The sequence below is a fragment of the Cordyceps militaris genome, assembly GCF_000225605.1.
Source record: "Cordyceps militaris CM01 unplaced genomic scaffold CCM_S00001, whole genome shotgun sequence".
Classification (NCBI taxonomy): domain Eukaryota; kingdom Fungi; phylum Ascomycota; class Sordariomycetes; order Hypocreales; family Cordycipitaceae; genus Cordyceps; species Cordyceps militaris.
Genome location: NW_006271969.1, coordinates 2251301 through 2263364, shown reverse-complemented (window position 1 = coordinate 2263364; position 12064 = coordinate 2251301). Strand labels below are relative to the sequence as shown.

Sequence of the window (12064 nt, the reverse complement as noted above, 5' to 3'; positions counted from 1 at the left end):
TCGGTTCAAGGCTAGTTTACGGATAGACTGCGCATGTTTAGAATAAATTAAGCCTTGGCCGGCACCGCCGTCTGAGTGGGGGCCGCCCGGCCCAGGCCAGTAATGGGCGCATCCTCGCCGTCCTCCTTCATACCGCCCAGGATCATGGACTTGGGCGCCATGGCCTGCCAGACTTCCGGGTCGGTAAACGCCTTGAACTTTTCATCGTGCCACTGGCCGGCCGTGATGGCGCGGCCTTCCGAGTCGATGAACATGGTGTCGTCCTCGGCGCGCAAAAAGTACGCAATCGAGTACCGGTGCTCCGCGGGGTCGAACGGCACCACGCGGTGGATGCAGCTCTGGAACTGCATGCCGCTCGCGAACCGCAGCGAGTCGCCCACGTGCACAAACGCGCACCCGGGCTTGGGCGCGACGAAGCCCATCTCGCGCGCGCCGCAGGTGCCCGGCGGCCGGACCTGCAGACCCCACTGCTCGCTGAAGAGCAGCGTGAGCGTGCTGATGTCGGTGTGCTTCTGGTGGCCGATGCGGTTCTCGCCGGCGAGCTCGCTGGGAAGGTAGTGCATCATGGAGAGCTGCGACAGAGTTCATGGTGTTAGGTGTTGTGAGGGAAGTAGGAGAGGGGGGCGCGGGGGACGCACAGTAGTAGTGGAGGGCCTCTCGTTGCGGTGCGAGTTTTCGAAGCGACTGGCGCCGGTGAGGCCCATGCCGGTGGAGAGGGCCGACAGAATCACCTTTGTGACGGTGTTGCAGCTGCCGATGGAGTTTTCGAGAATCCGGAGATCGCCGCTGTTCTTGACGGGTGCGGGGATCTTGGGGCTGTCGCGCTGGATCTCGTCGCGGGACACCTTGAGCATCTCGTAGCCATCCTTGGATCCGGCCGCTACACCAGTGCGGCTACCCACCGGTTCGTATCTGCATTGGTTCACGTATTAGTGAGGAATTGCGGAGGGTGCGGCCGAGGGGTCGTGTTACCCAAGATGCGAGGAAATCAGACCAAATTCATTCTTGGCCTCGAGCGGCGCATCAAAGAAGCGCTTCATCAGCGTCAGCGTATCCTGCGAATCCGCCAACATGCGGCGGCCGTCGATGCCCTGGAGGTCGAGGTAGAAATATCCCTCCTCTTTGCAGGCGTTGACGACCTTGTCGACCTCGCTGGGGTCCTGGGAGAGCAAGAGGCCGTAGTTGACGGTGGGCATGGACCAGACGGGCACCTTTTTGCCCATCCAATCGACGGTCTGCGGAGCATCGAGCACAGGAGCCATGTTGTAGAATTGTAGTGATAAGTTGGGGGGAGGGGGTTGTGGGTTGTAGAGAGGGAATGGGATACGTTGGTGGGCAAGGCGCGGCGAAGAGGAGACTGGGTTTATATATCGCCCACGTTGAAAACAGGACTAATCACATACACTCTAATTTGTATTTCGTATTCATTTTCCGCACGTCTCCATCAACTAGGTAGTGAAATGCGGCAATGCGCAAGAGAGGGCCCGCATAGAGACCAGAAAACCCCGCTCAGCCAGCTGCCAACTCGACTAGTTGCAGAGTTTATCAGACTATCTGTATCAGCCAGCGCCGTGTGGCCCGTGGGCGTGCCGTGTGTGGCCTCCCGGAGCGGGGTTCCCCCCTGCCTATCGCCTATCGGTCTTGTCCTGTCCCCTCCTCTAGTAGCACACCAGACAGCGCACCTCGATGCTCTGCCGAGACTCGCACTCGCGGTACCTGGGGTCCTCAAACGCCGAGTGCAGCGCCCGCCGCGCAACCCCCTCGTCCGAATCAAAGCACTTGATCAGCAGCACATCCTCGGGCGTCATGCCGTGCTTGTAGTGCCACCGGTGGCCCGGGTTGTGCCGCACCACCCACGACTCCCCGACGAAGCCGTCCTCTGTCATCTCCGCCGCGACCAGGTCCTCATCCGGCACCGAGCGCGCGTCCGCGACCGCAATTGGGTCTTTTCGAATCGTCTCAATCGGCCGCCACACATTGATAATCTGGTACCGCCGCCGCTGCCGCACAATATCCTCAGCTTCCTGCGGCGGCAGCTCCCACCGCAGACGCCGCTCCGCGCCCTCGTACGACTGGTCCACGTGCGTGCGCGTCACCGGCCCGCGGTTTGCCAGGTTCTGCAGCCCGAGATGGTGCCACTGCGTCGGGCCCCGGCGCACCTTGTGGTTGAACACGTGGACGGTGCGCGCGCCCGTCGTTTTCCGGATGAGCGCCGCGCACTCGGCATAGTAGCTCTCTGTAATCTGCTCCTCGTCTTTAAAGAACGCTTCGGCGCTTGGGCTCTCGCAGTACTGGAACCCGTGCCGGTCGAGCGTGTACTGGTCCTCGTCGCCGCTCACGTCCGACACGACGAAATTCCAGGCCTTGTGCGGGCGCTTGTTGCTAATGCGGCCCTGGCCGATGTAAATGGGCATCGGCTTGGAGCCATCGCCGGGGTCGTCCCAGTAGTTCAACGTGGTCGCAACGTTGTGCTTTGCCACAGCCCGGGCGGCCATGGTGGCTTGTTTGTTCGGATGAGAAAACTAAACTGGCGGCCAGACAGGTAGAAAGGAGACACAGGTCGACTTGTACAGCTCCTGGAAAGTGTTGTCTCTGAGTGCACCGACAGCTCTTGTTTCCATCAAGTTTTCATTTCGCCCCAGAACGCTACGTAGTTGCTATGGACGTTTAACCCTAACCCAGCCACAATCAGTTAGTCCAATGTGGCACACACCCACTGCATTCCTGTAGTGCCTGTAACTTGTAATTTTGGAACGGACTCGGGCTTGCTGCCCGCAGTAGACCACGTTTTTGAAGTTACCACAACCCCACTGTAGCTTGATGCCTTGGCATGCTTGTGCACCTTGGGGGCTGAGGCTAAGAGCAAATAGTACCTTGTGCCCGCAAATGCTGTATTCAGCAACGCTCAACGACTTTGCTCATATTAACTGAGACTCGTCTGGTTCTCAGAATGGATGAGGACTATGTGTTTGTGTCGAGGCCATATGAGGAACCCTCCCGCTCTGAGTCCATGACGGGACACCTCGCCGAAATCGATCGTTTCATCCAACAGCTTGCGCCTGCCTTGTGGCCTCTCAACTGCTTCATACACAACAACCCAGAGCTTGGCTACAAAGAGTTCAAGGCGCACGATGCTTTGACAAAGTTCATGAAGTCTCGACCAGGATGGGCCATCACGCGCTCGGCCTTTGGAATGGCCACCGCATGGGAAGCAGTCTTCGACACCGGCAAGGCGGGACCTGTGGTGTCTTTGAATGCGGAAATGGGTAAGCATGTTACGACCTCGTCTCAATCTTCAATGCTGATGCAGTTGTAGATGCACTGCCCAATCTAGGCCATGCATGTGGTCACAACCTGATTGCCATGGTTTCCGTCGCTGCTGGCCTTGCCACAGCGGAAATCCTCCACCAAGAGGGTCTCGCAGGCAAGGTCATCATCGTCGGCACACCAGCCGAGGAAGGCGGCGGTGGCAAGATCAAGTGCCTCGAAGCAGGCGCTTACAAAAACACAGACGTGACCCTCATCTCGCATCCCGGCATCTTGAACAATAGCCCCATGGTCAGAACTACGGCATTTACCAGACTCAATGTCGAATACCATGGCAAAGCCGCCCATTCGGCCAAGAACCCGTGGCAGGGCGTGAATGCCCTCGATGCCATGGTTCTTGCATACAACGGCATTTCAGCCATGCGCCAGCAAACCAGATCTGACGACTTCATCGGCCTGCAAATCACGCACGGCGGCGACAGGCCGAATTTCATCCACGAGCACGCTGCCGGCGCTGCTGTTCTGCGAGCAGCCACCGCACCGCACTTGCATGAGCTGCAGCGCAAGGTGGAAGGCTGTTTCCGCGCTGGCGCCGAGGCCACAGGCGCCCGTGTCGAGATGGAAGTCCGGCCGGGCTACCTGGACCACATGCCCAACAGAGTCCTGGCGGCTTCCTTTGCAAAGTACTGGCTGGAAATGCCCAACGTCCCGGACCCGCCGCTGCCACCGCCGGGGCAGTACACGTGGGTGAGGTCGAGCACGGATCAAGGGAATCTGAGCTATGCGTTGCCGAGTATGAATGTAAGTTTTGCTATTCCTCCGGGGCCGGAGGCTGGGCAACCGCATAGTCCAGATTTTGAAAAGGCGTCCAAAACACGGGAGGCGTTTGATAGCGCGATGAGAGTGGCCAAGGCCATGGCTGGCACGGCGGTTGACATGTACACGGTGCCGGGGCTGCTGCAGGAAGTAAAAGACCAGTGGGAGCGTGACATGAGTCGGGATTAAGATATGCGGTAAAATAGTACTAAAAAGCAAATCTTTCCTGAAGTCGACTTGCGTTAATTTCTTGCGCAAGTTCACGTGTGTGCGTTGGACGGTGTCTGGAAATAGTACAGCAGTCGCACGCAAATGACGCCTTCAGCCTGCAATCTGGATAACAAGCTTTGAGCAGCTGACTCCCTGGGATAATGTATCCAAGCCATCATTGATGCTTTCCAACCCTGTACCAACAACCTTTGGCTCCGGGCTTGGCTTGATGACGCCTGCCGCCACATACCCGCTCAGCTGAGCCATCCACCTCTGGAACTGCGCCAATCTCTCCATCTTATCCAACGAGGGCACAAGAAATATGACTTGCACTCCATCCACCTCCTCGGTCTCAAGAGGCACAACTGGCGCGGAAGCAATCTTTCCACCGCCGTTCGCCACCGTCCTGCCTGAAGCCGACAGCACCGCCTGGCACAGTGCCACGTCTCCTGTAGCAAGGAAGCAGTGACGAATCACCAAGCCATCTTCCTTAGCCGCATATACGACTGAGTCCACTACCTCTGCACTTTTGTAGTCAAAGACGCGGTCTGCACCCAGCGACTTCACGTAGGCATGGTTCGCCGTGCCCGCTGTGGCGTAGACAGCCCCAATCCTAGAACCTCTGTCTTTCTCCGACCGCGCAAGCTGTACGCCCATGGTACCGACACTGGATGAGGCCCCCCATATTAAAAGGGCTTCCTTCTCTCCTGCCGCCGCGGCACCGGACTCTGCAGATGCCAGCCCGAGCGCATCCCACGCGCAGAGCGGCACCTGTACGGAAACAGGTAGTGTCGCTGCGCGGTGCCATGAAGAAAAGGCAGCTGGAAGGGGTGCCGCGTGCTGCCAGGGCACGAGGCAGCGCTCCTGAAAGACGCCGTAGTTGGGGTCGCAGCCCGCCCAGACGGCGCCGCTGTAGGCAGCCACCTTTGTGACGCCCGCCACGAAGAAGACGCCGTGCTCGTTGTCGGCCGGGTTGGTCGGGACGCCGTCGCCAACCTCGAGAACGACCCCCGCGACGTCGAATCCGAGTATGGTGGGATAGCGTGGGATAAAGAGGCCGGTGCCGCGCATGAGTGTGTCGGCGGGGTTGAGCGCGACCGATTTCACGGCGAGGAGCAGCTCGCCTGGGCCGGGCTTTGGCGTGGACCGGCTCTGGACTTGCAGAGGCTGGCCCTGGGCTACGGACACAGCTGCGAGGTGGCTCATCTTGCTGCTGAAATACACTCTTTTATGATGCTGATTTGGTGAACTGTCAGTAGGACCAGCCGCCACTGGAACACATAACTGTTGGCGGGCAGCACTCCACTGTGCTAAACTGGTGTCACAATGGGCCGATGCCATCTTATTCTTTCTGCAATAGGAATAAGAATTATTTTCGATTGCATGAACACTACACGACGAAGCAAGTTTGTAGAGAAAACTCATATCGAGACGCTCAGCCCTAGCAGGGCATATTTATGCCCCGAAACTAGCTGCCGAGGCTGTGATGGTGGTACTTGCGGCGGCAACATCGCGAGAAACAGCTTCAGTCTTTTCCTAGCTCAGTCTGAGTTTCCAGAGAATATTCGGAGCCCCAAAAGCTGTATTCAAGTGTTGCTGCTATATGCTGGGGTATTCATTTATTCATTTGAGTGCTATATCGTTTCAGAGCTATGAGTCAAAGGCGAGAACACCAAAGTTGTTGGAGATATAGTTGTCTATATGCCTGGGTTAGAATAGAACATTGTCAATTCTGGAAAGGAACGAAACATACTTAGGTTCAAAACAGTGCGGACGTCACGACCACCTCCATTGCCGCACTTGGCAGAAAGCACACCGTTCCGAGAGTTGTACACAATCTCTGAACAACTGTTCTGGAAGCCTTGGCTGTTGTCGGCAGAGCCATTAATTAGCATCCACTCATCGCAAAGAGGTCGGCAACTTACCCGCCCCAAGTCAAGACGCCCCAGTGATTGCCAACCTTTTGGCCAATATCAACGCTACTATACGGGTTGTTGCCTTTGTTGTCACCGCAGTGGCCCGACAGCGTGGTGCCCGACAGGGCAGTGTCGACACAGCTGTCCGTGTAGTGGACGCAGCTGCCGAGGGTAGAGAAAGCCAGAGCGGCAGCGACGGTATTTCTTGTACAGCGCATTTTTAGGCTATAATTTCGACTGAGAGGGTGAAAAAGCGAAAGCAAACCGGTGCATGCATGCGGATCCTTTATATCGTACTCGAGGGGCTACGGTCCCGTCCTAATCAGCCTGAGCGCGCCCGTGTCCGGCCGGAGTTTCACAAATTAGGGAAAGGGCGACGAGGAATACTTTGGCTGAATGCAACTGCAAATTTGATCTAAAGCCTGCAAGGGCTAGATCCTTGCCGCCTTGCTGACACGTTAGTGCTCTGTCAGCGAGGCATGAGGCAGTCGACAATAGACTGCCTTGATCAACTATTTTGGCATATACCCCAGAGTTCCACAACTAGGCGTTCTTTCCACATCCCAATCGATTTCAACCTTGACAAATTTGATCAGAATACTAAGACATGTCTTGGAGGTTTTTTGTCTCATCAAGTATTTGTACAACCTTACCGGTCCTTGTTGCCGAAAGTAGTAACAATTGTGTCAGGTCGGTCGGCAAGCCCTCGATGAAGAAACGCCGAGATGCTGGCCAAGAGGGCGGTGCCGGTAGTGCTCAGCTAGCTGTCCGCCGCCAATCAACAGGCAACCCCGTGGCCTACTTCCACTGTGCTGCATGATAAATCCGGTATTTGGATATATTGTTGACGGCTAACACTGACTAGTGCTCAGGTTTGGGGTGACATTCTGAACAGCAAGACTGGGGTATGTGGTGATGGGCTACTACACCAGATGCTATTCGTTTTCGCCATGGGCTAAAGAGATTTGATACCTGCTTGTACGATAGATGTGGTGGCCTTAATCGGTGGTAGAACTCTCCAATCCCACATTTTTCTCGGAGAATTTTCACCTTTATTAGGACAATGCCTAGGCTTTCCTCAAAGTAGCGCAACGGGCTCTTCACCTTTGATGAGAAGAGGGGCGGCGTTGGGTCTGCACTATATTGATGCTTGGCAATGTGGAAACTGTGCTCGGAGACATCAAGAAACGGTCTTCAGTGACACGCACCAGCGCCGCCTCCACGTTGTTTACCGTCAAATGCTAGCGGTGAGGGGGAAAACGCTGGATACAGAATACAAAAGATCGCACCAATTGCGGACTATAAGTGAATATCGATACACACAACTTTGCTTTTCGAGAAGATGGTACAAGTTCAGGCATCAGACGAAGAAGACACAATAAATATAAAAGTATCGTATACTTTCAACTGCCATCAGTTAACGTGTGGTACCGACTTTACATGTAGTTCTCCTCCATCTACGAAAAGGATCCTCAAACTCGGCCAGAACCCGAAACAGACATGAAGGCCGGCCACATGTGACATGACTTGGCTCTGTTGTCAGGGATCACAATTCTGGAATTATTTAGTTCTTCATCAAGAAGCCTGATTTTTAGCTGCATAACTGGATTCAGCCCCGGCCCGTCCGGGCCTCAAGATATAAACTTTGAGAGTTGCCGTACATATCTGCCATGCTCTCTGTTCAGTCGCCAATTAATATTGCTAATCTATGGCATCACGCATTATCAAGCTCATTAAAATGCATTTAGCTACGGCCATTGCACTGTTATTCTCTGTGGTAGCTGCCCAAGGAGACTGGGGTGCTCCTCTGAGCAAGCCGGCCATCCACCCAAACCTCGACTTTATTGAAGATGGTCTTCAGCGCTATCTGCCTGAAATTTCATTCACTTTGAACAAATGGAACGACAACAGAATTCCTCAAGAGTAAGAACACTGCCGATCATGAAGCTGTTTCTCGCAATGAGCTGACGCTTGGCCTGTCAAGGTGCAAGAGTCGTGTTGGCAATGCAAATGACTTTGACATCTACGAGATTCATTATGACGACGTACGTTGTTTTTTACGCCTTAATATCCCGATTCTTATACTATACTAATACATTTAACAGTGCCCGGAACCTTGGCTTCTCTGTCACAATAGAAACGCTCCCGTTCGCCCAGAGACGGTTGCAAGCCAATTCAGCAAAGTTCCCATCGGCATGCGGCAATGGGTGCGACTGCTGATTGACGTTCCGGCAGGTTACACGTCAGCGTACAACGCCGGCGGAACTATTTACATCAACAACGCCAATGCACGCATGATTAGCGTTCTCGTCCACGAAACCGCCCATTCCACCAACATGGGCGGCTTCCCAAACGACAACTTCCAGAGCCTTTGGGACGGCTACCAGCAGGACGTTGGCGTGCCCGACAACTATGCCAAGACCAACATGATTGAAAACCTCGCGCAGGTCACGGTCGTGTCGGTGTACGACGAGAATGTACCGGGGGGCATCCAAGGCATTGACCCTGACTGGTGGAAGATGCAGAACCAGCTTCGCGCGATGCAAAAGTATGGCCGGCTGGGTGGTTCAACCACGACCCTTCATGTTCCTGGTCAAGACAAGGCGTGCGTTCACCATGTGTCTGTGGGCGCTATCACTACAAAGTAGACTGATGCGGCAGTTTGCATTTTCCTGTTGTTCGATGTCGTAAAATTGGTGTTCTGATGAAGGTGTCTGTCATTGGCGTGAGCGGAGTGTTTGGGGCTGGGTTATGTATATAAAGGCTTTAAGAGTGTTCAATAATTGAGAATATACGTTTGCTCAGAGGAGAACTGAAGCGACTCAAACCAGTATGAATTGCGGGTGTGAAAATTGCCCATCGCAGTTAACGGAATTGTCACGATTCGGGGACCGGCGCTTATTCTAGTCTCTCCAGATCCAAACCCTTCCAGCTAAATGAAACACCGAGTTCGCAAAACCTAAATGAAAAATTTCTCAGTCGACTGGTTGAATTTAATATGGTACTCTGTCGCATGGTTTGCCTGATTGAACATACATTAAAGACTCCGCCAAAGAAGGAAATGAGAGGATTGAAAGAGGGAATATAGGGGGATTGAAAAAACAAAATAGAAACTTCTATCAGAACACAATCTATCAATTGCACTTGTTTAACAATTTCCCTTCTCACTTGGAAAGTCGCCAATGCGAATGCATCCCCAGGCATTCTGACAACGCCCCAGTTTACGAAGCCGCACCAACCAGCATCCTCACCCCGCCAACCGGGCAACATCCCATCGTCATTCACATAAATCCGTCATCCTCCATCCTGTATCCCATATCCTACGATCCGCTCTAAAACATCATGGTCTCAGATTCTCCCGCCCTCCGCCGTCTCGGCCCCATGTACGCGTCCACCCCCCCTCTCTCGCAACCGCATCTCACCATCCTAGGGAACTATACTCCTCCTCGCGCCACAGCCTGGGAATCTACCGCGCCGTCACCGTGTCCGCACGTTACGTCCCAGTCTTTTCGCCCACTGCACATCCGTCGCCGCGCTTTCTCGCCGCGCTCGCCGTCGTCGTCCGCGCACAACCTATGCTGCGCGTCGGCATCACAGATGAGCACACCAACAGCGCGCGGTTCACACACCTCACACACATGGACCTACGCAAGCACGTGTATGTAGTGACTGTGGATGCAGACTCGGAACAAGCGCTGAGTATGGAGGTGACGCGGGTGCAAGCCGCGCAGCACGATGTGCTGTGGGAGGACACGCCGAGCAAAGCGCCGTGGCGGGTGACGATTGTGCGGAGCGAGACGCAAGACTGCGAGGATGTCATTTTTGCGTTTCACCATGCGCTGCTAGACGGCACCAGCGGGGTGCGGTTCCACGAGGCTCTTATCATGGCGCTAGACTCGGCTACTACGCCCGACGATGACAGCCTCTTGACGTTTCCGACACCCCCAGCGCTGCCGGCGCCGCAAGAAGAGGCCGTCGCGTTTACGCTTAGTCCGATTTACATCGCCACCATGCTCTGGAACGAGTTTGCACCGGCCATGTTGAAGCCCGCGCCGCAGCATGTCTGGGGCGGCCAGCGCATATCGGTGGCCCGGCCGTACATTACCCGTCTCCGGGTTGTCGACGTCCCCGCGGAACAGACGCGCGCCGTGCTCGCTGCATGCCGCGCAAACGGCACGACCCTCACCGGACTCCTTCACGCGCTCGTGCTGGCCTACTTTACAAAGAGCCTGCCGGAAAACGCCGTGCCCGGGTTCCGCGCCGCCACGCCGATGAGTCTACACCGACGCACTCACGACACTTCCCTGCCAACCACCCTGCGCGTGCTCCTCTGCTCCACCGAGCACGACTTTTCTCCCACCGACATATCCAGCATGCGCGCCGCTCTCACCTCCCCCGCGGCTCTCACCAACAACATCTGGGCCGCCGCCGACCGCATCCGCGCCGACCTGGTTGCTTGCGGGCAGGCGCTCACGCACAACAACGCCGCGGCCGTTATGCGGTACGTGAGCGACTGGCGGCGCTTTCACCTCGCCCGCGACGGGACACCCCGGACGAACTCGTGGGAGTGTAGCAACGTGGGCGTGCTGGAGGGCAAAGTAAGCAGGGTCGTGTTCGCTAACGGGGCTATGGTGACGGGCGCGGCGGTGGGCGTAAATGTGGCATCGGTACGAGGTGGACGGCTTAGTGTCACGGTGTCCTGGCAGGAGGGCATCGTGGAGGACGAGTTGGCAGAGGGGCTGGGGGAAGCGTTGGAAGGCATGATAGAGAGATTCTGCGCAAGGGATGTGTGGTCATTTAAATAGCCATCGCGGAACTATAATCACAGATCTGTGATGTAATAATAATTCTAGACTTTTCGTGTGATACATATAGAGCTAATGAGACACCTTGAGCTGGTAGAAATGCACCTCCGTCGGCCCCGTGCCCTGGTTGTAATTGCCGGCCTTGAAGTAACTCTTCGGCGAATCCAAGTCATACGTGGTAAACTCCTTGAATCCACCCCCGTTGATTGCCACGCTCAGCTTTCCCTTTTCATACCGAATCTCATACGTAAACCGCTCCTTGCCACTGCCCAGCTTCGTCACCGGGCTGCGCTTCTGGCTGCACGTCCGGCACTGCTGCACCCCCAGATTCAGCTCCCCCTTTGCATTCAGGTACAGCTCCGCGACCGGCTTGTGCGAGATGGCATCATAGATATGAATCTGGCCCACGCACACCTCGCCGTCATTGCGAATCGCCTGCACCTCGGCAAACAGCCGGTTGGTCGCCGCTTTCGGGTCCCACGTCGCCGGGCTTTGCTCGCGCAGCTCGCTCCGGCAGTGCTGGCTGTTGGGCGTGGTGACGCACTGGTCGCGAGAGGGCACCTTCATGGCCATGCTGCCGTCGGCCGCGGTGAAGAAGTAGGCGTCATGGTAGCCGTCGCAGTGCTGGAGCTGGGACGAGGGGATCTGGCGCGGGGAGGAGTCGCCGACGGGCTCTTGCAGGGACCAGTGGGAGAGGTCAAAGTTGCCGCCGGGGGCGCAGGATGGGTTGAGCGCGGCCACGGCGGCGGCATAGAGGGCGACGGTGAGCTTCATGGTGTGTGGGTTTATGTGCTGTTACCAGAGAATGGGAATTGAGATGAGTGAGAAGAAAGGCGAGGCAGAGGAGGGAATGGGGAACCCGGTTTTATAGTCCTCGGGGTCTTTAGGGCTATGTAATAGATACACGTCGCATCGCAATCATAGTCAGCACATCCGTCTCATGTCTTACATTCTCGCTGCCAGATGGCCCAAGTCAGCTACGATTGATTGATTGGTGGACCATCTGAAGTTGTCTTTATTAGCCACGATCGTAAGCCGCTAGCGCCGGGG

The 12064-nt window shown here is 55.8% G+C and overlaps 8 protein-coding genes across 8 annotated transcripts; 3 read left to right on the top strand and 5 right to left on the bottom strand.

Moving 5' to 3' along the window:
• Positions 1–47: 47 nt before the first annotated feature.
• CCM_00719 (2OG-Fe(II) oxygenase family oxidoreductase, putative) lies at positions 48–1262 on the bottom strand (the record flags this gene model as incomplete). Its single annotated transcript, XM_006665878.1, has 3 exons — positions 48–572; positions 639–894; positions 973–1262. The coding sequence occupies 3 exons, from the start codon at positions 1260–1262 to the stop codon at positions 48–50; spliced, it is 1071 nt and encodes a 356-aa protein (XP_006665941.1).
• A 396-nt stretch (positions 1263–1658) lies between these two features.
• Positions 1659–2495, bottom strand: CCM_00718 (uncharacterized protein; the record flags this gene model as incomplete). Its single annotated transcript, XM_006665877.1, has 1 exon — positions 1659–2495. One exon carries the CDS (start codon positions 2493–2495, stop codon positions 1659–1661), a length of 837 nt encoding a protein of 278 aa, XP_006665940.1.
• A 455-nt stretch (positions 2496–2950) lies between these two features.
• Positions 2951–4272, top strand: CCM_00717 (peptidase dimerization domain protein; the record flags this gene model as incomplete). Its single annotated transcript, XM_006665876.1, has 2 exons — positions 2951–3266; positions 3317–4272. The coding sequence occupies 2 exons, from the start codon at positions 2951–2953 to the stop codon at positions 4270–4272; spliced, it is 1272 nt and encodes a 423-aa protein (XP_006665939.1).
• Positions 4273–4404: 132 nt separating this feature from the next.
• CCM_00716 (Alcohol dehydrogenase superfamily, zinc-containing) lies at positions 4405–5499 on the bottom strand (the record flags this gene model as incomplete). Its single annotated transcript, XM_006665875.1, has 1 exon — positions 4405–5499. One exon carries the CDS (start codon positions 5497–5499, stop codon positions 4405–4407), a length of 1095 nt encoding a protein of 364 aa, XP_006665938.1.
• Positions 5500–5943: 444 nt separating this feature from the next.
• CCM_00715 (Cyanovirin-N) lies at positions 5944–6427 on the bottom strand (the record flags this gene model as incomplete). Its single annotated transcript, XM_006665874.1, has 3 exons — positions 5944–5990; positions 6047–6159; positions 6219–6427. 3 exons carry the CDS (start codon positions 6425–6427, stop codon positions 5944–5946), a joined length of 369 nt encoding a protein of 122 aa, XP_006665937.1.
• Positions 6428–7947: 1520 nt separating this feature from the next.
• On the top strand, positions 7948–8857 carry CCM_00714 (conidiation-specific protein, putative; the record flags this gene model as incomplete). The annotated part of the gene is made up of 3 exons (XM_006665873.1): positions 7948–8132; positions 8194–8254; positions 8315–8857. 3 exons carry the CDS (start codon positions 7948–7950, stop codon positions 8855–8857), a joined length of 789 nt encoding a protein of 262 aa, XP_006665936.1.
• A 694-nt stretch (positions 8858–9551) lies between these two features.
• CCM_00713 (uncharacterized protein) lies at positions 9552–10811 on the top strand (the record flags this gene model as incomplete). Its single annotated transcript, XM_006665872.1, has 3 exons — positions 9552–9592; positions 9667–10710; positions 10802–10811. 3 exons carry the CDS (start codon positions 9552–9554, stop codon positions 10809–10811), a joined length of 1095 nt encoding a protein of 364 aa, XP_006665935.1.
• A 275-nt stretch (positions 10812–11086) lies between these two features.
• On the bottom strand, positions 11087–11788 carry CCM_00712 (Alginate lyase 2; the record flags this gene model as incomplete). Its single annotated transcript, XM_006665871.1, has 1 exon — positions 11087–11788. The coding sequence occupies one exon, from the start codon at positions 11786–11788 to the stop codon at positions 11087–11089; it is 702 nt and encodes a 233-aa protein (XP_006665934.1).
• Between the last annotated feature and the right edge of the window lie 276 nt (positions 11789–12064).